This window comes from Temnothorax longispinosus, chromosome 1 (assembly GCF_030848805.1).
Source record: "Temnothorax longispinosus isolate EJ_2023e chromosome 1, Tlon_JGU_v1, whole genome shotgun sequence".
NCBI classification, from domain to species: Eukaryota; Metazoa; Arthropoda; class Insecta; order Hymenoptera; family Formicidae; genus Temnothorax; species Temnothorax longispinosus.
Window position 1 is genome coordinate 3,758,841 of NC_092358.1, and position 25,630 is coordinate 3,784,470.

Here is a 25,630-nt window from a genome sequence, read left to right on the forward strand (position 1 = left end):
TTTTATATATTATTAAAAAAATATATAACATAATTTATATATTAACTTGATAAGATGCCATGCTCTCTTTGAAACAGACTTATTCTTTCGGTTATATTTTTTATTGGAAATTGTTTAACAAACAATGTAAGATACTTGAGAAAATTAATAAAATTCTTTACTTATGTAATAATCATAGCATAATTAAAAGTTAACATTGTTATAAAATATACTCTTGATTATGGACATATATCACATTAAAAGTAATGCAAAAGTGATCACAATGAGTATCACTGATCAAGAGACTGCGCACAAACCAAGCAGACAATATATCGGGTGAACAAAAAGTAATATATTAAGAAACATATATACAAATTTTTATTTATTTCACCGTAATTATTTCTCTGAGAAATAACACACTGTCAATTAAGCTTTATAATTCCAGACCTCTTAAAAATTAATATTATTTAACGAATTAATTTAAAGAGATACGTTTATTATATTTCTTATACTTATATTAACCCTTACATATATTAATCCTATGAAATAAAATATTTAATATTTTATTTCATTAATATATTAAAACACAATTGAAGGGTTTAATAACAAATAAAGGTAACCAAAAATGCTTCTGATAGAATACTAATTTATCTTTCACAATGGAAAAATTTAGTTATCTGATAAAACGTTCTGAGGATTTTTAAACATGCTACATAATCTAAATAGCACATGTCAAAGCACGATAAGATTACCTTATTTATGCTTTATTTATTTATGGTTATAACGTCGTACAATTACGCAAACTGTCTTTTTTAATTTAACCAGGTTTCGTTAAAAGATTCTACGCTTCATTACAATAATTATAATTTTAATAACAATAATAATTATAAAGAACTAAACACACATTTTTCTGCAATATATACTTCCATAACTCTCAAATACAGTTATAAAGTTGTTAACATGAACTCAGTATGTTTTATCTCTTTAAGCTAATCGGCCAATAATTATTGGTAATTTAGCAATGTCAGCAAAAATGTGGTATAGAAGATCTATCTATAGTAAAGATAACTAATTATTCTTTTTATTATGTTATTATTATATTTCTATAAGATATAAAGATATAAATTAATACTTAATTTATATTTTAATTAAAAACCATACTTTTAGTTTTATTGAAATTACTTGTGATATTATATTGTATTATGTCTTTCTTGTCTTTATTTGGAAATAATCATTTATGTAAAGGAAAAAACGTAAAACTGTTGTGATAAACATGTTTTTGTCATGATAACATTTTTTATTCATGTAACAATCGTACATTTTCAAAAATAGACATCAACAATTCTGTGTGTGTGAAATGTTATCTCTGAATATGTATACATATATATTCACAGGGACTGAAAAATATATTGTCATTTGTTAATAGTACAAGAATAACAACGTGTAAGTAATAAATTTTATGTTAAATTATCTTAAATGGGAACACATGAATATTACTTATATAATGAGAATTACACACAAGACAGATATAGATTGCGCACAAAACCGAGAGTCTACAATTAATTGTATAATTACCATAATATTTTTTAGATATTATAACTCTGTAAAGAAATGTAAACGCATAAGAAAACATACAAATTCCGCTATCATTTGCAGGCAAATTTTAATTCGTGATGTAATGCAATATTGATTAAGTGACATAATTTACAATTATATGGATCTTTTTAAATATAAAAAATTTAAGTTAACAGAATTTAACTTAACGCGAGTCGACTAATATACAACTTATGTCAACATTATAGTTAACTTATGTAGATATTATAATTACGTCATGTTGACATTACAATTACAGATTTTTATCTACAGAAAGAAAGCAAGATATCAACCGTTGCGTTTGTGCAAATTTTCGATGTTTTTTAATTTAAAGCTTATCTTCAATTAATTAACGATAAAATCTAATGAACAAGATGTTATTCTTGTTTTTTCTTGGACACTGTTCTTTTTTGTCTTAATTATTTCTTTCTAAACTTAAATAACATAAAGTAAGGAGTACAATCTATGAAAAAGTATAACTATGTAAAGTATAACTGTAAAAAAAATATTTTTTCTTTCTCTCTCTTATCTTTTTACTAATTGAGTGAATTATCTATTATGCTATTTTGCAATTTACACTGGAGTATATATTCGTCACATTGTCATTATTCTAATATACAAAGTAACTCAAAAATTATAAAGTATCAGTCATGATATAAATGTCCTAATGGAAAATACCTCATGTCATTTCTTCTTTGAAACAACATGTGCTTCCGCACACACACGTTTGCGAAAAAAGACATGCCTGATAGTTTATTGGTTCACAAAATAGTAATCACTAAATATAGTTTAACTAACACTGGAAACTTAATATCGTAAAAAACATTTTATTCTAAGTTCAAATTTCCCATTTTATCTTAAAATTAAAGGATGTTTTTCCGCGAAAAAGTGTGCCGCGAAAAAGAATTATAATCGAATTTTTTCTTTGATGATATTATTGTAGTGTTCATCAGTCATTCTCATGTAGGTATCATTGTTGAGGAAGTAAATTGGATCTTTAACCTGTAAAAATAATTATTCTTATAACTATCACTTCTATTTTAAAGAATTAGAATAAATAGGACGAAACTTGCCTTTTTAATGTCAAAAGCATCTTGTTGGAGATCCTTCTTTTGCAATTTAAACGTTCCTGTATACAAAATAAGTTGTGTTATTAAATACAAATTATTAAATACAATCCAATATAAAGTGGGTTTAAATAGGTTCCTTTACCAGTCATGGGCAATTCTGACAGAATACGAATAAAACGAGGTATGGCGTAGTTCGGCAAAACTTTCTTCAATTTTCCGACCAATCCCTTCAAGTCCAAGGAATTTTCTGGATCGTATATAGCCACCATTCCTGCCTTACCCTCGTTTCCGGGCACCTGCAAACGCATAATTATGAATAATAAGAAATGTTTATCAATAACATTTTCTTTAAAACTCTGAAACAATTGTTTATTCAATATGAATTGAGACTATGCTTTATTATATATATTTCTTTTTTTTTCTCAATCAAAACTGATTATTTTATGAGTGAGTAATAGATTTAAATGTTATTTACCTCGACACCAAATACAGTTGCATCCTTGAGGCCTATCACGTTGCTTATGACGGCTTCTACTTCCGAGGTAGCAACATTTTCACCTCGCCACCTAATGTTTCAATTTCAAGAGCGACATAATGTAATTAATCAAATTTTTATTTATTTACTAATATTACATTCTAAAATATTTATAGTAATAATTTTTAAATAGATCTGATTGTATGATGTTAATTTTTTGTATTAAGAGTATCCTACGTGCCTAAATGTATCGCCAGTTCTGTCCTTGAAGTAAAAGTATCCGAGTTCATCCATAACTAAAATATCACCTGTTCGGAAAATTCAATTAAATTATATATAATTATCCTTGATGAATCATGTGAATAGATTGCGCTATGTTTTATATTAACACTGACCAGAATTGAAAACGCGATCGCCCTTCTTGAAGACATCATGTATAATCTTTTGCTCTGAAGCCTTTTTATCCGCGTATCCGCTGAAGTCGTTTACCACTTTCTTTGGATTAATTTTACCTACAAAAACGCCAGGCTCACCTAAACAAATAATATAAAAATAATACAATTGTGTTAAAAGTATTAGAAAAAGAATATAGTAGATATATATTTGACTGAAATATACATGTATTTAACTGCTGAATGTTATTGTGAATTTATTATTTTTAATAACATAAGTTTATTAATAATAAATTGGAACTAATGAAATTGTATGCCATAATAATATCTCATTATATTAGAGATATTATTATAGCATACAATTTCTTTAAAAAATTATGGAAAAAGACACGATAGAAAATCTTCTTGTACTCTGATATACTGATAACAAATAAAACTAAATCCGTTGCATTAACGTGAGAGGAAAATTTTTTTCCTAAAATATTAAATTCTTTATCGTATTTTTTGTAACATAAAATTTTAGTGATACATACCAGGTTTACATGGTATGCAGAATCCATCTGACCCCCTCAATAACTCTCCTGTCTCTTCATCAATTTTTAACAATGCAACTGGATACAAATTACTAGCATATCTCGGTATGAAACCAACAGCACCGATTTTATTGTCAATATTGACTGTAAATTATACAAATATTTCTAAAAATAACTATACACTTGACAATTATAAAATATTAAGTCAACAGTTATTGCTAATTATTGTAAATAATTACTTATTTATTAAACGAAACTTTAACACATCGTTTCTACAAAGATAAATTTATTATTTACGCAGAAGAAAAATAATTATTATTTGTGCCCAAAATGTATCATATTTAAGATTATGGATTTAAGATTATGGAACAAAATTTTTCTGAGATTAATCTAATTAAACAGATAAGTTACCGAGATTTGAGTTTCCTTCAGTGGCTCCATAAAACTCGCCTATTTGCTTCACACCAAATCTCTTGACAAAAGATTCCCAAATTTGCGGCCTCAGACCATTTCCAAACATTAGTCGTACTTTATGCGTCGTATCGCACTCGCTTGGTGGGACTGTAAGCAGAAAACGGCAGATCTCGCCAATATATTGCGCTACCTAAAATGAAAATACAATTTTTATTATTAAAGTTGAATATTCGAAACTTAATAGTTTCAAAATTTACTATAATGTAAAAATTAACATATTTCACATTCTTATAACTCAACATAAATTAATAGCATATAAATATAAAATATTGCACATTTAATACTAATAATATATTGTTGCATTTAATGGCTTTATCTGTATAAACCGATTGTAAGTATTGATTGTAAGTAATCAATACAAGGATCTATAAATATCCTATTTAATAAAAAAAAGGATGATTTCTGTAGTAATAAAAAAATACAGCAGTAATTATTTTTTAATTTGGATACAATTTGTAGTGCCATCGGATTTCAAAAAATTGATGATTTAAACAACTTTTAATTCAGCTTTAGAAATAGTAATGGAAAAGAACAATTATTTTAAATTTACATGAATAGTAAATTCTACACATTTAGTTCTTGTAATATTTATAAAAAAAATTGTTTGCAGAACTAGTGAAATATAAATAAATTTAGGAAGGATATTTTTAATAATTTCTTGATAAAATCTCAGAACATATATAAGATTTTCCAGGAATATATCCTTTGTTTACATCCTTTCTTATTACAGGAATGTAATAGAGTATAAAGTTCTTATGACACGATTTTGTCTAGTTTCATTAAACAAGATTTTTAACATATATCTTTGTAAACGCAAGAAATATTAAAAAGCATTATTAAAGATATGAAATGTCGAGGTACTGAGAAATCCTGGAATTCCCGACTTTTTTATAGAACAGTGTCATCAATTTCTTTCAATATAAAATAGAAAAACAGATTTATCAGGTATTATATTATTAATTAAAAATTAAATACTGTACCTAACACTAAAAAATTCTTATTAAAGATAAATTATATAATCAATCAGTTGTTTGGAAACTTTTGGTATTAGATTTAAAAAGTAAGTAAATAAAAATGAACTTTAAAATATAACAAAAAATAGTATTTTTAGTTAATAATAATTTGTGGCAATTTACAATTATTCTTTTCGAACTCTGGAACGCGTTTGCTCTTTTGGAACGATTGATAAATTATTTGTTTGACAAAAATTACTGTTTTAAAGAAGTTTGCACGATGTGAATGCTTGATTAGTCGATATTAGTCGATTTTATTTTGTCAGCATTATCTAAATCAAAATTCTTTGTAACAATTAATTATAAAATCTCTCCAAAAAAATGATAAAATTAGAGAACTATAAAATTATATTAAAAAATAGAGTGATCTTACAGTACATTCGTAATGAATGCAATCCGACCAATACTTGGTCGCGCTAAATTTTCTACGAAGTACGACAGTGACGCCTCCCATGAGTGCTTGGCCAGCTCCAAGTATACCACCTGCGGTGTGATAAAGAGGTAGAGGATTGTAAATTCGATCATCCGAGTGTAGATTAAGCATCGAGTTCACGCCACATGTCATTAACATGTACCTGGAAACGCAAAAATAGTATACACAAGTTATTAATGATTTTTATTTTTCAATTTGAAACAATACGTATACAAATAAATGCAGAAAAATATTTTATGTTAACGTTATGGACTAACTTTTAATAACACTAGAAAATAAATGTAAAATTTTCACAAATCAGCTTATATATTATTAACAATATGATAATAAGTAAATACATTTTTTCCTATTTAAGCCTCAATACTTACAATTAGTGAAAATTTTAAGCAGAATTTATCAACGTAGTATTTAAGATATTTATTCTTAGCTTGGCGATAATTCTAATTGAAGTTTATTAACGTAGTGTCTGTGATTAAAGTTTATTAGAGTTTATTAAAGTAGACACGCAGCTAGATGAGCTTCGACCATCGAGACGTGGCTATACATAAAGAAGCATACAAACAAAAAAATAAGACAAAGACCAAACTACTAATTTTATACTATTAATTTCTTATTGTTACTTATAATAAATAATAACATATAAATATATAGTTTTAATAAGTGAAGCACAAATTAAAAATTTAATTCTATAAAAACACCAATCGTTGATCTAAAAGACATTACTAGTTTCTTTATCAGTATGGTCTTATACATGCATAAGATAAAAAAATCTTATATTTAAATTATATATATATATATATACACACACACGCACACACACGTAGTATGTTCGTCGATAAGTTCGTACACTTAATATCCTAATGATTTTTTGTATATAGCTAATCAATCCATGAAACCTCACCTTAAATTATTGATAACAGCAGCCTTTGGCATTCCCGTCGTCCCAGATGTATAGATATAAATCAATTTGTCTCGGGAATTAACATGGTCAAGTTGAACGAAGAGAGACCCAGGGTCAATACTGCTGATTTCCGTATTTATATTGATTGCACCTTCCAAAATCGGCGTGTCCGCCAACTCGGACCATTGATAAAGCTCAATGTCGGGTATTTTATCCTTAATGTCACGGATCGCTGCACACGATACGCTTTAATAATATGTGCAATGCAAACGAGTTTAGAGATATTTCCACTCATAACATAGAAAGTGCACTTAGAAAGTATATTTGCCAGAGAAAATCCAGTTACGGTTAACTTAGTAGTATAATCATATGATTAACATAGATATTGACGTTAGAATGTAATATGTATATAAGCGTTCTATATATGTTCTATAATTAGCAAGAAAGTCGTCTATATCAGTCGTCTATATATTTTTTTTAATTTGTGAATTATAATTGTGAAAAAATGAGAATTTTATGATAATTTTTAACAGTAATAATATATTTATAAAACATCAAATTTAACAATAATGATATGCTTATAAATGCCATGTTACTGACATTTTTACATTAATTGGCTTTTAATTTTCTATTAATTCTTTAAATTACAAATACCTTTTTACAATTCAAAGCAAAGAACTCACCATCCTTAAGTTCCGATCCGAAAATGACAGCTTTGCAACCAGCAGCGTTAATGCTGTGCAGAAGTACATCACGTCGAAGATTTGTGTTAATTAAAGCCGCTACGAAACCAGCTTTGCTAAGACCCAACCAGGTAGCGATGTATTCAGGACGATTTTCCATAAAGACAGCTATACTATCAAAATGAGAAAATGGCCTGGTGCGAAAGTAACGTCCCACGCGATTGCTGTAGTGCTCCAACTGTGTGTTATTTATGCATATTTGTAAAAAAATTATTATAGACGCATATAATTCAAAACTAAATAATCAAGAGTTTGATTAGCTTTTTCTATTAATTCTTTATTACTAAATTATAGTATTTTTTAATTGCGTTCTTATTTCTTATATAATACATCGTTAATTGAAAAAGATATATTCGAAGTACTTGTAAACTAATATTTTTGCGCTTAAAATTTGATTAATTTAATAATTTCATGAACATTGTCTTAATAATATCTTTTTCCAAGGAACTTTAAATAATTTATTTAAAGTTCAAACCTATACGTACAGCGGTTGTAATAACATGTCATCAGTTAATTAATTCTACTCGTCTTTACAATCACCGACGCAAGTGCTAAATGTACGGTGCGGTGCAAATGTACGAATACAAGCGGTCTATGAGTCAGATATTACCTGTTCATACGTCCATTCTGTGTCCTCGAAAATGTAAGCGACTTTATTCGGATGAGCTGCTGCATATTTTGAGAAAACTTTTGCAACGGTATATTCACGTTTCTCCCACCACCAAAGAAGTAAGTTAACTTTAAAAAATCGAAAAGCACCCCTGCACACAAAAGAAAATTCAAAAATTAACCTAAATTATTCATGTAATTTATCAAAAACTATTTATTTAATTCGGCTGATTATTAATTTACATGTTTAATATACATATATTTATCGTTTTATATATTTATCAATAGTACCCTTTCTTCTTTTAATCAAGAAAAATATATTAATCAAATTCTATCAAATAATATCAAAAACTTAAAATTAATATGCAAACATCTTATTTGTTATTGTTATATAAAATTATTTTTATGATAAATGAATTTAGTATTATCTCATTCTTCTTTCTTTAATTGCAATTCTAAATAAGATTAAGTAACGTAAAATGCACAATTAAAACCAAATGATTGAACAATAAAATAAACAATTAAAATAATCATTTAAAAAATTTCTATTTTAGACACATTTTAAAAAAAGAAACTAAAGTAGATTTATCAAGAGAAGGATAAATTGTATAGAACTCATCATACATTTTTTCGCACTATAAAATTAAAATAGAAAAGGAGATTTTGAGTTACAATAACTAGTGTCACATGTTTTTTAAATTGATAATACATTCTTCGCTCTTGGTCCCCTCACGTAATGCCTTTTTCTCTAGCTAGCAATTGGTTAATATCGTCACACGACACGCGTGATATATGTCACGCAACTGCTCTATTGTCACTCGTCTAACACCTGGCAAAATATCAAAAAAGTAATTTTGCCGTCGTGATTTTTGCGTAAAGCATCTATAAATACGACTGTATCTCCCAATTTAATGTGATTATGTGTAATTAATCCTGTAGTTTATTGAATATTACTTTCACACAAAGATACAATATTGATGAAAAAAATGTAAAGCAATATAAATTGTTAAATACCATTAAATAATACAGTAAATTTTTTACATTTACAAGATTAATTTAATTTGATTAATTTAAATTGTGACCTCTTATTATCGAAAGTAAATTATATGCTACGTAATTAATTATACTCGCAACTCGTTGCGTCGCGTAAATGAGTCACGGTCGGTCCGCGCGTATTAGGCGCGATACTTATTGGAAATTGTAGTAGATATATTGTGTTATTATATAACAAAATTTATTCTTCGAATTGCGAAAATTGCATAAGAAACGAACATTGTAATTCACTGCTCAAATTACGAGCCCGATAAATTAATAAAAAATAAATAAAAAGTTAAGTTACGTATAGATATAATGTAATATATCTACCATATTTGAGAATATGTTTATCGATGTACATACTCCTATATATCTTGAAAGCTTTATGAGTGCGCGATCCTCATATAGCATATGTACTTACAGCATATATCAAATAAATTGAACAATAATGATTAATGATGATAAATGACTTTATTTTTCGAGGAAAAATTGAAGAAAAAGTACTAACAAATTATTTTTAGATTTCTTAAACAGAATACGTATAATATATTGATTCTGGTCTCCTCGCATAAACTTTGAATCCTTACTGTGTTTATTGTTTTTTCTCCTCTCCTACATACTCTCTTTATTTATGTAACTAATGTGACATGTACAGAAAGAAAGTTCTATTGACATAAATATGATATAGATGATTCCTGTACTTTAATTAAATAAATTCCAACGAAATATATCAATTTATGCATGATAGTCACCCAACAAATTTCGTAATTAAATCAGCTTATCATTATAGTAACGTTAAACGGACATTCTATTTACTTCGCAATCACAAATATGTCAATAAATAATTTTATCTATAACTAGAAAAGTATATTTATTGTACATTTAAATATAATCTCAAATATTAACACAAATGATAAAAAATATACATATAATAAATTTGTAATTGCAAAATATGACATTTAATGATAACAATTATTTCAATTTTTATTATTAATACCATCAATAAAATATCGATCAAAAATCACAATCAGGAAAAAAATACCCAACATAATGAAGCAAAAGGTGATAAAAATAATCTCTCTGTGTATTCAGTATGTTTACAATTTGAACAGAGCGATAAACAGAAATTATTTATTTCTTCCAACACGAGAGCGTTGATGCTTTGTAAATCTTGATAGCTTTCAATATCGTTAGATATAAAATGCGTATATGCGCGCATGGCTCTCATAATGCGATCTTTGCACTAGTTGACACGTAGTATTTTGCCCGACTGACGTAATAAATAAAATATACATCATTTAGACCAAAGCAACTTGAGACTGGTTATTCCATATGCATATTGTGTACACAATAATTATCGCTATTAAAATTTCGTCCACTTATTCTTGCAAAAAGTAATTTAAGAAAAACAAGAAAAACAGCATAATACTATTAATATTATATCTTATTTTATTGTAATCTTTTTATATGTTTCACACACACATACTACACACATACATATACATACACACATACATATACACTAATATCTTTCTGATTTGAGAGACGCAAAGTCCATGTATGAAAAACGTATATAAAGATCAGTTATTGTTGTTGAAGGAAAACATTTCCCGATTAATAATGTCACTGTATAGTAAAGATTATATAACTGTTTGAAATTAATGCAACTATATGTTTTGATTTATACAACAAAATTTTATTGAATATGAAGTTTGAGTATATTGAATCTTAATATAGTGACTATTATTACACGCAATCTTACACATGTGAATAACTACTTCTGTCATAAATGTATTAAAATTCGATATACTCTTTCAAGTGTTTTGACTTAAGGGGGCTTTCTAGGTCTATTGCACATATTTTCAAGAATTTTTTTGTCATAGTAAAATGTATTGAAATATCTCGAAACTTTTATATATTTTCTCACATATATTGAAATACATAAAAAAAAATTTTTTTTTTGTTTTTCTTATTTATGGCGACAAAATGACGACTGTAAGGGTACTCCATAGAAATCTGGTTGACATGATATCTCGAGTTAGAAACGTCTGAAACAAAAAATTCAAACGGGATATTAAAATATAAGTAAGTGGCTATAGTCGGTACTAGAATTAAACATTTTGGGTAAAAAGAAACAAAATGGCGGACTTTTGAATATCTCGACCCTTTTTTTGCAACTAAAAAAGTCCGCCATTTTGTTTCTTTTTACCCAAAATGTTTAATTCTAGTACCAACTATAGCCACTTACTTATATTTTAATATCCCGTTTGAATTTTTTGTTTCAGACGTTTCTAACTCGAGATATCATGTCAACCAGATCGAAAAACGAAAAGTTTGTACACTAATTCTACATATATATAGTACACGAAAATGATGTTTTTAGAAAATCGAATTTTTCAACAAAATAGACCTAGAAAGCCCCCTTAATAGATATCTTGAACTTTGTATACAACATGGAAGATTAAGTCGCTAAAGATAAGGCTAGCAAAATATAAAGCACATATGAATAGATTTTATAACGAAAGATTATAAAACAATAAGAATAATCAAAAAATTATACAAGAAAGATATATTGAAATTAACCTCTACTTAAATTCTACGTAATCTAATTGTAAGTAGCATTTACAGAAACAAAAAATAAGATTTATTAATATACATTATATATGCTGCGCAAAAATCCTCGTTATATCATTACAGTACTCGCTATATCATTATCTTATCTATATTATCTAAAAATAAAAGATCTATTTCTTTTGATACAGATAATGTTTCAAAATTGTAATCGTGCTGTTTTAAAGGAATATTATTGAAATACTATATAAAAATGAGAAATATTACATTAATTTATTATTATTGCATATAAAACTATATATTATATTGTTTAGATATCCTGAAATTAAAAGTTTTCTTGGTATTAAAAATAAAAAATGTACTTTTTTAACATACAGACGCGCGCTTTGCGCGCGCTATTTAGCTTTAACTGCAAATGAAGTAAGCGCAGTAAGAGAACCAATGTGTGTGTGTAATGTGTGAAAGCAAGCAATTATAAACACTTTAAGTAATTTAGATCTTATTTCTCTTTTCTTTAGTATATGTAAAATGTCAATAATAGTTCAACTAATAGTTGTAACACTAATAATCCTAAAAAAAATTTTTTTTAGGATTCTTTATATAATTTTTTAGAAGTTCTATATAAGTTTGATAACTTTTTAAAAAGTGTTAGTTTAAAATACAAATTTAAAAGACAATTATTTACAAAAATAAGATGAAAAACATTGTATGTTTCGACTTTAGTTAGTCTTCTACAGCAATTAACGATATAATGTAAACATAGAATAGAGGATATTACATAATTAGGTAATATATACATAATTAGGTAATGAAAAAGGAAAGAGTAATGAAAAAGAATAATAAAATAATAATTACAATGTATCCCGGTGATTAAAATCATATAGTAGGGTAATGGAGCAGAACAAGCGCAAACGAGTGTTTATGAAATAAAAGCCTGTGACAAAGGTCGAACATGTTGTCTAAAAATATAAAAATGGAAAGTTAATCTGACAAATAATTAAAACATTAACAACAAAATTTAAAATAAATTAAATTATGGCAACAAGATAATTATATCAATAGGAAGTCACAATGTAATAAAAGAAAGATGCATCGAGAGTTCTTGTAGACTTTATCAGCCATCACGCGCAGTGCATTCCAACGGCAAACGAAGCATTGAAGCGAATGCGACGGTCAATCATGCAACTCGGGCATTGAACGCAAATTATTAATCCATAACATAACATGAAGCACGAAAGTGCTTCTATTACTACAAGCTTTAAATATACTGCTATACGCGATAAAATATATTCGGAGCTTTTTCCGCTAATATTTCATTTACTGCCTATTAAATACGTTGCAACAATTACTATGTCAAAAAGTTAAATTTATGTGTATTAATAAATATGTAAATAGAACGATATATATTATATACTAGAAAACAAATGTATTTGCAATTTTTCAGTTGTATTCAATCATATAACTGTAACGAACATCTTGGAGCAACAAAGCTTAATAATAATCGCCACTTTACACTTTATTAAATCAGATTTAACATAGAACAAATTTTTGTATAATATAAAATAAATGATAAAAATAATTAGATTACGGAAATATAAAATACATTTCCGCAGGTTTACTTTTTTTCTAATTTGCTCTCTATTTTAAACTGCATTTAAAGAGATACGACAGCGACATATTCAGGTTCGTTTAACGTTAACTCAGGTTTATCTGCTAAGAAGAACATTTGAACCTATTTCCTTCCGCTCACACACACATACACCCACACGCATTTTCTCACATTTATTGATACTCACAAAATATCTCTTGGCAACGTCTTATAGAGCACGTAGAGGAAGTGCCGACGACTTATTCCAGTGAGGAGAAAGCCACCGAGCAGCAGGCTCAGCGCTGTGATAACGACCGGGTGGAGATCTGTTGTTATCATTTTCCGTACGTTTCCTCGTCCTAGAACTTGGAATAATTGATCGAGCGTGCGACCCAGAAATGGCGTCGGCAATCACCGGTTAGTCGCGTTAGTCACAAACGCCGGTCGTAAATATACTGTGTAAACCGGTTGAGAACTGATAAACGCAAACGTTGCCGTATGACTGAAACGGAATTGAAGGACGACTCCGGCATATATTGCACTATCCGTGTATCCCCCACGTCCAACATGTGGACAGACCTAAACGTAGTCATCGTGAATCCACCAGCCATCCTGTGGAGCTACTTTGAAGCGGTGGGAGTGATAAAGCTGATATTACACGCTGCAATGGACAACACATGCGCAAAAGCTCTCGGCAGTCTCGGCAAAGTTGACTCAGAGAAGGCGCGTGCTCCAAAAAGGAGGATAAATTTATAATTGCAGTAGATTCGATCTTACAATGTATGGTTACACTTTGAATTCTCTTCAAATAATTCTAATAAAATGAATAATTTTTTTAATTACTCACATTTTAATAACAGGAATGTACTGTTATGACATGTCACAGGATCAAAGTAACATAAAATTGTTTATCTATTCTTTCTATACAGCTTAAAAGAAAAAAAATAGGAATTTTACGCATAGTAAACTAATAATTGATAATATATTTAATATATTTTGCTGATCAGCATCAATCGGCAACATTAAGATATTCAATAAATGTATCTTTAATTACTGATAAAATATATCTAGGCACGATAAAAGAAAAAAGAAAAAAATAATGAATGGTAGATCAGGAACACTGAAAACATTTTGTTCTCGTTTAATACAAAATTTGACGGCTGAGTACTCTTCGATAAATTCAGAGGAAGATGATTAATTAAAACGTGCGTATCGTATTGCTGATATGACAGGAGAATGCTCGGCACTGCGATTCATTTAGCGTAAACAATGATCACGATGAGCAAATCAGTTATTTTCAACGGACCATAGGTCGTCTCGCACGCCTATCGCAATTTATAGGTCACACTATATAAAGCTTGTCACGTATAAAATTGCTCTATAAAATGATCGCTTTCCGTTGCGAAATTGTAAGCTTTTAATTCCGAGTGAAGTATTTTTCTTTATATTAATATATCCATATTTATTCGACATCCTATTTTAATACAAAATGATGTTAATTAATACAAAAAGTTTGATTATAAAATTTGATTTTAGAAAGATACGTATTAAACCTTGAATTCTATACCACTTTTTTTTCTTCAAAAAGATAAATAAATAAGGAAAGAATAAATATTTGGTATTAAATTTTTGATAATTTGATAAAAATTTATTAATATTAAGAGTATATAAAAATTACATAAAGTATAAATAAAAAATAACTCATGCGCAATATTATAACTGTTATCTCAAACAACGTGAATTCTGGAAAAGTTACTGCGCTTTATTTCAACTGATAGAAAGCAGTGAGTGAAAGACACGTACGAACACGTCATTACATTTACGTCATTACATTCACGATTATATATATGTATTATTTCTTTGTATAAAAACGCAAGCCATAAGGTAGATATTAATCTTATTTACGTAATACACGTGAATATTTAAGCATGTATAAGCTCTGCTTTGTGTATTATAAAATGTGTATGTAAAATTATTACATTATAATAAATCATACAAATAAAAAAAATATACAAGCTTGCTGGAACTTATCGACGCAGTATAATTACGCGTACGTGAAGTATGCCTGTTTGTTTCTCGATAAATACAATATGGAAAGATTACCGACACTTACATTATTCTACAATTTCCATTACAATTCGATATTGATCAGATTGTACAATTAACCTATTAATGCTGAGAAATATACACAAAATTATGTTACGCATTAAGAATTTGTATTAAAAGAAAACACTTGTGTTAAGCAAAAAAGAAAAGCAAATAAGACAGAAGACATAATTTTATTATATCTATAAAAATCTAATAAGAATGTTAAAAATTATATATATACATTTTAATTCAAAATTACTGACACAAAGAATAAACTTGTGAGCAACATATCATCATCTTAATTTTAATCATTTGTTTGCATAAGATAAACATAGGCAGTAGTACAAGTTTTATGGTGACAAAATGTACAGAAACGACACATGTTTACACAAAAATAATAGAAGAGATATATTTATACAGAAAAACTTATATAACTACAATACTTATAATTGGTTCGTGAAAAGAAGGTCTCAATGTACAACATGTGCAACATGTATATTGGTAGTCTCTCAGTCAGGTGTATTTCACAATGATGGATACTGAAAAGAAAGAAAAAGATATTGCCGTTGTTTTTTGCATCGTAAATATATTAATGATGATTATGTGATGGAAATACAGCTATCAACGCAGAAAATGTGTAAGTAAAAAGAAGCGAGTGAAAACAGGAAGATTTAATAAATACGCGTAAAAAAATTGCAAAGTGCAGAAGAATACTGAGCAGTACAATAAACATAAATTTTAATGACTTCCAAAACCCGCGGCTATTGTGGTTTTTGAACATAAACATTACTGCGCAGCGTTCAAGGAAAATGTGAAAGATCATGTACCTTAATTTGAATGATCGAGACTCGGAACATCATGCTTGCTATCTTAGAACCAGGTAAAGTACCATGATGTCCAGAACTGAAACCGACACGCGCTAATCTAACTAGATAACACTCCAAAAACTGATTAATTTTACGTTAATTTGACACTAACACTTCAAGACCTTGGTTTAAATACATAAGTAACAGCGTTATTTAAATTTAAATGGAGTTGTGTCAAATATATGTCGTAGTAAAAAAATGGAATAGTACTAAATGGAACGAGTAAATAGTACGAAATGGAACGAGATAAAATAAAAAATAAAATTTTTTACTTAAAAATAAATAAAATAAATTTTTTTAATTAATAGAAATTTTTAAAACTGTGATGAAAAATCGCATTATAAAAAGTCATATTATAAAATTAAAATTACAAAATATAGTTTTAGAAATCTAGGATTCACATTTGTGAGAAGCAAACATCTCATAAATTATCTTCAAAAATTTACAATCTATTTTATAAAAATACTCGTTCGTTTTCGAGCCACAAATCATCAGTTATTCTAATTAGTAATCATTAACATTTATATTGTACTATCTTATGCTAACAAATGTCATGAAGAAAAGAAAAACCAAAGGGCAAAACATGAATGAGCAAAACCATGTGCAAATTGCAAAGTACAAGAAGCTTTAGAAGTATGAGAAGAGATAAGACGTAGGACATTACATAACTTGTTCTGTTTTATCGTGCTGTTATCAGGTCTTATATAAATGCGCAGTGCGATTTCTTACCAACAATGAAAAGTACGATGGTCACGGTGATGCTGATAATAATGAACCTCGATTTCACGTTTTGCAGCCACGCTCTCCGTTGCGCTCTCTTTGCGGTTTCTCTAAACTCATTTCCGGCCATGTTCAAACGATCGCTCGCCTCCTGTAAATCCTCCAGCCTCTCGCCGCGGTCCATTACTTTTTGGACATTATCCCGCATCACATCCTGCACCTCCTGAATCTGCAGCTTGACGCTTTAAATACAGACGTTTAAACCAATATCAATTACTTGCATCGATAATTCCGCACGCGACAATTTATACATATAATATCCTACCAAATAGTTAAACTAATTCAACAAATGTAAAGTTCAATTCAAGGCCAGTATAAACTTAAGCGTAGATGCATGTATAATGGTGACTACATTTTTCCATTTCTGGTTTGGTTCCTTGTGCATACAAAATATTCCTCTGTTGACGTGATTGAAACCGGTTTCGACCTTACTAAATGAATATTTATGACCAATAATTTAGGAAGACCTTAGCGTTATCGACAATTCAATCACGTTCGTATTTGGCCATAAATTGACTTCTATAGTTCTATAGACAAGTCAATTATCATCCTACTTGATTAATTTTATTAATTTACTCTAATTCAACGAAATTGCATTTTAGCTACAAATATAATAATATTTGAATAATAGAATAATATTAGTTGAAAAAAATGTAATATAAAATAAATTATAATAAACACTTGTATAAATCATAAATAAAGTAATTTATAAATAAATAAAATGTGATTAAAATTACATTATACATAACAACCGCCCGAAAGTTTTAAATTAAAATACATGTTGTGTCTTTGATACATTAATATTACTTTAATACACAAATTCTTAAAATGTAAAAAATTTATCACCACTCACCTATCCATTTTGTGATCAACATTTTCATTTCCACTGGACGTGCTGGGTTGGCTGTAATTACATGTTTCACGTCAATGCATTTGTTGAGAATTTCCGGAAAAATATAGCAAGAGTCGAATAAAGTAAACTATACATATCTACTTTTGTAGATATGTAAACTGATAATTTATATTAAAATGTAAAACTAGTTCATATATCAAATGTCAAAGTGTCATAACAATTTTTATTATTTCGGTATTTTATCAAACACAATGTTTTTATATTAATCTCTGTAAAACTTTTTCCAAAAATTGGCGCTTGCAATATTTTTACAGAAATTTTTTTTAGTTAACTGTAGCCGATTAATTGTAGCAGAAAAGATTTATCTATCTTACCTAAACAACATCTCCTCGAGATCACTGTCGTGTTCCAATAGCGCCTCCTGCGAAACAACAGTTCAAACATATGTCAGGTTTCCCGCCAAGCGTGACGTCATTTTCGAACGCTGCGTATTCTTTGATGTATTGTATGTACATACACCGATGCGACGATGAGGAATACTCACTCTCTCATCTTTGCCCGCGGCTTCGAGGTCCTTTTTGGATAAGGTGCGTATACCGGGTGACAACATGCCCTTGGGAAAATGGGCCCGCGCGTTATTCGCGGCCTTTAAATGATCGATTCGCACACGCGGATGATATTTCGCGGCGATCAGAATTTAACCTTCCACGAACACTCGGCCATTTTGACAGAAGCCATTCTGTTTTACCGGCTTCGTGATAGGCGAACCGCGGATCAATATAGCAGAGGGCAGTATCGTGTAGCGATTTACACGTGTAATAAAACATAATTATTTTTCGTTAATGTACCAAAATATTGCATATTTTAAGAGATAATAATCTTGAAATGCTTAAAAATGCGTATATATTGTTAAAAAACTTTTTTTTCTTTAAATAGTATTTCTATAAATAATTTTATTATTAGAATTTCTAATAGTTCTAATAATATTAGTAATATTTTCAATAATTCTCTAGTATAATAGTATTTCTAATAATTATTTTTAAATAATAATTTCTAGATAATTTCCCATGTAACACGATAAGTATTGAATAAATATGTATAGGTTTTTATCTTTTACATCTATTTTAATATTTTATACAAAAGAGTATATATATAGTTATACATTATAATCGACTTATAAAATATAATATGACAACGGTAGAATATGTATACGATTTAAAGAATAGCGCGAGACCTAAATTAAATTTTAAAGAAAACCAGAGCTATATCTTGCATATCGCTTTTATTTCGACATAAACATTTAAATCTATAATAATTACAGATACATAATGTAGCGCGAACGATAGAAAAATAATTTGATTGTCGTACGTATGGACGCGCGAGGGTTCGCAGGAAACTTTGCAATAAGGACTATAATATTCTTTTCATAAATCTTGTGTGGATTTTTTGGAGAGATAATAAAAACAACTGCAACAGAAAAGCACAGTTTCTACAAAATTATACGACCGTGTATTAAATACTACAGTTCAGGAATATTCAGAAAATAGTTTTCATGTTTATATATAAAGAAGAACAGAAAACGATTATATTATAATAATCGTACGATCTTGAGGTTTGTCGAAATTGTCATATAAATTATCGCTTATTTAGCATAATTAACAACCATGTCTTCAGAAATTAACAAATACCACATTCAGGAATATCTGCACTTATCGGTATATTACAAAAATGTAATATACGGCACATATTCGAAGTTTTCTAATAGAAATATTCTCTTATATAGTAAAAATCGGCACCATAGATGATAGACAAGATTATGACAAAGATAGAGTAGGGATATATATATCTATACATATTTATAAAAATAGGCCAGCTTTGGCAGGGATATTCATGACGTTGTGAGGTACGTTTACAGTTATAATAATAATTTCGTGAAGTAACAAATGATATACCTATATACTTCGATATTATCGACTTATATTAATCGACTTATATTGTTAGTCTGTTTCACTTGCATAGCTTTCTTTGAGAATAAGAGATTGATACATTTTGCAAGATTGCATATTATGTGTTAAAATATAACTGAAAACTCTGGAAACCGTCCTTTGCCTTTGCATCGATACATAAATCATTGGAATCGAGTTTCCCTCTCTCAGTGCACGTTAACGTATTGTACTATACAGGTGGTTTTCCATTCGTAAGATTAATCCATTCTTTAAAAAACTATCTTATAAATGCAATAAAATCTTGTAAGTAAATGGAAATTTGAATTAAACTTACTTAGACCAAATATCTCATATACTGTATTAAAAAATAATTGAATAATTTTCTGCGAAAATCGATTCAATTTTGATAAATATAAAGGAAAAGTAAAGGAAATGTGCTTTAACCCGGAAATAATCATCTAGTTTTTTTTGCGCAAACGCGTAATCACTTGATAGAGTGTCTTTTACACCTTAATTACAAATCACTGTTATTAATTACATATTGTTGATTGTTCTGCAATTTATTAGTATTTGAGATCATTATATATATATATATATATATATATATATATATATATATACATGTATATATATTTACTTAATATTTTCTCTAAAAAGTAAGAAGAAATTAAAAAAATAGATATGAATTCTCGATCAAAGAAAACTATCGTGTTGAGCTTCATTTTCTCGCTGCTGGGATGTAAAAATCATCCCAGGTGACTATTTCCGGGTTAAAGGCTGGAAAAGAATTTAATATTTTTAAAAATTATTTATTCTTAGTTAAATATAATAGTTCATAGTTCTCAAAATTTCAAAAACTATCTATGCAAACTAATAACTATACCCGTTTCTCACATAGACAATCACAAATGCACATTCATTATCATTATCAGTCGACATGTACGACCCTAGGACCACAGTAATCGAGAAAAAAAGAACGTACGCGATAGAGAGAACATCTAAACCTGAAGTTTAAAGTGCATTTCGTTACATATATATATCCGCCTATACTGTAATTTCTTCTGAACGTACTCCAAACGTGAAACGTGACTCTTGATAGGAGTCTAGCCAGGTAGATCGATATGTGTGTAATACCATTTCACACTGCGTCTCTTCGATACGCATAACGTTATCGCTACGCAGTTGTAGATATACGCTTATCTCGAAATAATATATCCGCTGGTGATAATTGTGACGTTTATATATGTATATATTTAAGTGTTTGTCAGAGACACTTAAGTCTCTGACATATGTCTTTACACATTCCTTAGGCCGCGTCTACTTGAACGCATTGTTTTCCATTAACAAGCGTGGCGAACGATAGGAATTATACGTCAAAATACGCATTTATCTTGAGGAAGATAAAAAGCGATATCGGATTGATATTACGTCAATAACCGAGACCGATATTACTTTATTAACGAAACATTCCAAACCACAAATTTATATATATATGACAAGAAATCCAATAGATAAATTTTCCAATGTTTAATTATACTCAACAAGAGACTTTTAGAGTGTAGACATTCAAATCTCTGTTAAAAGGTTATACTAAAACAATTTACATATATAAACATGTAAAACATATATTACATAATTTATATTATTTACATATATAAATCTAAAACAAATATGTACCTATAACATTTATTAATTAAAGTGGAATTTCTTTGCAGGTTGGAAGTTATAGCATTTATATAGCGAATCATAATAGTAAAATGTCTCGAGAAAAATGTGTTGTCACATTTTTCAAACTCGAAACGGTGAGACAAAGTCTTATTTGCTGCTGCACTTATCCTATTGAAGGAACCAATTCTTTAGAATCCTAAAGACAATAAAGACTTTACTCTCATTTTATTATAATAAAGATACTTCTTATATATCTTTAAATATTAATAAAGTTAGTTGTTATTAATGATCGATAAATGTTAGATAAATAAACATATTTGTTAGATAAATCAATAGAAGATGTGCATGTTTTACAGGAATCAAGTAGACATTTAATATTGTTGTCTGATAGTGATATTTCTCTTATTCAAAAGCAATATAAAAACTAATTAATTACAAATAACTGCCTAATTGTATTAATAAAAACAATTATAATTAAATTATATAAAAATAACATAAAAAGTAATATAAACTTTTTTCTTCAGTTTTCCTTTAAATATATTGAGTAGAAGAAACGTCGCACATAAAGTTGCATAGTAATGTAAAAAAGATAATTTTGAAATATTTTTCCTGAAAAATATTTCCTAATCAATTTTTAAATTTTGGTTTCTTTATGCTAATCGAAGACTATCGCATATACTAACTAAAGTTAGTGTAATAACAAACTGTAAGGAATTTAGATTTGTTACATGAACAATGATACAACTTCCGTTAACGAACTCCGGTTAGCTGTTCGTATCTAGGTCATAGTCGTATTTATAATGTATATCCAGGCAGAGAATGAAAATTTAGGTAACAGCAGTAAATTAGAAGATAATACGGCGAAAGTGTGACCTTTAACATTGTTCCATCACACAACGAACAGTATTTTATTCTCTACGAGACATGTATCACGTACGATAGGTTACAATTTATAAAGTAGAAAGACGACCAGCGTCGCGATATATCGGACGAATCCTGCGTCCAGTGAGTATTTTTTATATATAATAAATTATATATATTATATATATCTATATATGTATATGTATATATACATATAATATATATGACTTATACATAATTTAGCTGAATAAGTTATCAAATATCGTACAATCGCGTAATATTGCTATCAACAACGAAAAGCGATTTTTACTTTATCTCCTCATCCCTTCAGACTTAATTGATCAATTACGACGGACAATAGTACTTTTACGTAGAAATTGTGGATACGTTTATAAATATTTGTTACCTCTTTTTATAAAACGCTAATACAACTTTATACTTTAAGTCAAATATTATAAAGCTCATGCAAATTCGACTTAATGATTGAAGTATTCGTGTACAAATAACAGTAAACGACATTGTCGAATTAGACATTTAAGGATTAAGTTGGCTAGAAGTAATAGATAAAATAGTTCTTAAATTGTTTACCGTTATTTAAACTCGAATTTTATTTCTCTATCTATTAACGCGCGTGCAGATATCTCAAGAGAATTGCGTGAATACTGGTGATCGTTGACGCCATTAATTATGATACGTTTGTTTGTCAAATATTTACTAAATACGAATTTCAGTATACTCGACTTGATAAACGTTCGTGCTAATTAATATTTTAAGTATATATTCTGTATGTTTTACTCGTATACACACAATAATATTATTACGTGAATATCTTACAAATTATTTTGCATTTATAAAACGGGATAATTTAATAACAAAATTGGGATCTGCATAACTGGTGGTTAAAAAATTCGGTTAATTAATCATACTGTCTAAATCAAACTGAATTAACATTTTTTTCTAGAAATAAAGCAATTTTGTCGAGCATTAATAGTTTTCATCATTTCACCAGTTCTGCGCTGTAGCTAGAGTAAGCTTTGTTTTGGAATATTGAGAAATATTTAGTCAGCGGATCACGTCGTTCAAAGCCGGCTTTATTCGCGAAACGCAATTATCGGAGCACCGCGCGGTAAGCATCGTAGAGAGTAACGCGTGGGACCGAGCGCACGTGCGACTCATTAGGCTCTAATAAATAATCAAATCGCTGCATTGCAGACTGACGGCGCGCCAAATTTACTTGCGCCGCTATTCGTCTCGCGCTTGTGAACGAAAGAGATTCCGTCTAAGATCGTTAATCTTAAATTCTAATTTCAAGATCGCGTGCACATACATACCATACATACATACACGCGCTAATACACACACACACACACACACACACACACACACACGCATGCATGTTGCATCTTGTATTTGTAATCACGATAACGATATATTGATGATCGGCACTCATTTTGTGCTTAATCCGTTCTTGCCTATCTCCTGGACTGTCGGCTGAATGAGTAAAAAGAGGAAACGATGAAGAAACATCGGATGACGGCGAAGGTTAAACCGTTCGTGAGAACCTTTTTAATCCTTTAATCAGGTATACCCACCTGCGGCCTTTTTCCAAAGGCACGTTCTCAAGGAGTACGTTGATCGGGCATTACGGAGGTTTAGACTTTAATTTGTAATTTACTAACTCTCTCTCGGTAAACACAAACATAGACTTGTCTACTACAGAAAGTAATATTAAATACGAGAAAAGAAATTGACTCTAATGTAATCGAATAGTCAATATTCTACCTTGTGCTTGTTTATTGCTAAAGAAATCGAATTATTTTATTATAAAAAAATATAAAATAATAATAATACAATATTATTCCAACAATTTTCTTAATATTACATAAATATTATTTTTTTAAATATATCAGTAATTAAATAAATTCTTAGTATTAAAAATATGATATTCCTTGATGAATGCAGTAACATAAAAATTGCTTGATATTATTAAATTTAATCTCCTCCGTGTAATGTAAAAAATGAAAAAAAAAAGATATATAATGAACATTTTTTTATTCTTTTGCATTCATTATCTCGCTTTAATGCCTGTTTAAAAAAATTTTATAATTAACAACACTCCGAGCCTCGCAAACGTTTTAAACGTGTGCCTTAAAAAAGATTTTTTAAATTAATAGCGTCCAGAGCGAAACCTTGCGAATATTTTAAACCGGTTCGGATTGACGCTCCGTTACCGCATGATAGAGATACCTACATCGCGTAATGTCAGAGCTGCTACGGGAACAAAAGTCCGCGCAGGATGACAAGCGGTGAACATGAGATACGTAGGTAGTAACAACGCACTCCTTAGAGGAACGCCGACACGCGTAATCAGTGCGCGAATCGTAAAATCGTTACGACCCTGTTAAAAAGGTCTCAGCCGCGAGCTAGCGCGACTCCGTAACATCCGCGTGGATGAGAAAAAAATGAAAATGTCATGCAAAACCCTCGCGGCAAAGCGCCCTTAGCTTCTCGATCTTGATTACCGTCATGTTTCCGTACGGTCGGGAATTGATTCTCGAGTGTAAAAGGGATCTCCCGCGTATTTCTTCACCGCCATCCCCTTTTCTTTCCATTAATGCGACACATTTCACAGTTTGTGCAGGTTTTCGCAGCTCTTGCTCTTGTTGTTGTTCAGGCATATCTTGTTAAGAATGTCTCTGGCAGTGATCAAGACGGTTTTGCTATTGTGCTCTTCTTTCAGTTTGCTCTTGCTACCCTGGCGTCGAAGCTTCTTTTCGCGGCTCTCTCTCAGGCGGATTTGCTTCAGAACGCCGACCAGAAGCTCATCCACATTGTGCTTAAGCCCACTAGACGTTTCGATGAACTTGCACTCGCGCGACGTGGCCAAATGCTTTCCCTCTTTAACAACGATTGCAATTTCAAATTAGTCGAAATCGCACTGCAAAATACTAACAAGATTGACCGAATATTCAATTATATTCGGTCGATTTTAAAATATTTCTTCAAGATCTAAATCTAATTGGACAAATTTAGCATTAATGCAGTAAAAAACGACTTGCATTATTTTTAATTACAAATAACTTTCAGCTTTTGCGCAATTATTAAAGTATAAAAGTTATTTAATGGACATTAAACTTTTAATTTTTATTCTGTAGACAA

General features: G+C 29.1%; 3 protein-coding genes across 6 annotated transcripts in view; all 3 read right to left on the reverse strand.

Annotated features, from left to right (window-relative positions):
* Nucleotides 1-1,255: 1,255 nt before the first annotated feature.
* On the reverse strand, nt 1,256-13,893 carry Fatp3 (Fatty acid transport protein 3). The gene is made up of 13 exons (XM_071769671.1): nt 13,618-13,893; nt 8,217-8,367; nt 7,547-7,784; nt 6,864-7,095; nt 5,903-6,104; nt 4,454-4,646; nt 4,043-4,186; nt 3,513-3,650; nt 3,359-3,425; nt 3,118-3,208; nt 2,785-2,938; nt 2,646-2,701; nt 1,256-2,574 (listed from the first exon to the last, which is right to left on the reverse strand). Exons 1-13 carry the CDS (start codon nt 13,746-13,748, stop codon nt 2,479-2,481), a joined length of 1,893 nt encoding a protein of 630 aa, XP_071625772.1. The 5' UTR covers nt 13,749-13,893; the 3' UTR covers nt 1,256-2,478.
* A 1,894-nt stretch (nt 13,894-15,787) lies between these two features.
* LOC139808060 (vesicle-associated membrane protein 3) lies at nt 15,788-18,745 on the reverse strand. 3 transcript variants are annotated; one of them, XM_071769683.1, is made up of 6 exons: nt 18,541-18,745; nt 18,371-18,417; nt 17,997-18,047; nt 17,093-17,325; nt 16,325-16,416; nt 15,788-16,036 (listed from the first exon to the last, which is right to left on the reverse strand). In XM_071769683.1, the coding sequence occupies exons 1-6, from the start codon at nt 18,604-18,606 to the stop codon at nt 16,022-16,024; spliced, it is 504 nt and encodes a 167-aa protein (XP_071625784.1). In that variant the 5' UTR covers nt 18,607-18,745; the 3' UTR covers nt 15,788-16,021. The 3 variants fall into 3 exon arrangements, with proteins under 3 accessions (XP_071625784.1, XP_071625791.1, XP_071625799.1); XM_071769690.1 differs by having other exon boundaries at nt 16,325-16,400; nt 18,541-18,743; XM_071769698.1 differs by lacking the exon at nt 16,325-16,416 and having other exon boundaries at nt 18,541-18,743.
* A 516-nt stretch (nt 18,746-19,261) lies between these two features.
* LOC139817631 (uncharacterized) overlaps nt 19,262-25,630 on the reverse strand; it is a 45,363-nt gene continuing 38,994 nt past the window's right edge. For both annotated transcript variants that reach the window (XM_071785872.1, XM_071785880.1), the window contains exon 8: nt 19,262-25,369. In XM_071785872.1, coding sequence (XP_071641973.1) covers nt 25,098-25,369 — 272 coding nt within the window. In that variant the 3' untranslated portion in view covers nt 19,262-25,097. The remainder of the gene's footprint in view (nt 25,370-25,630) is intronic.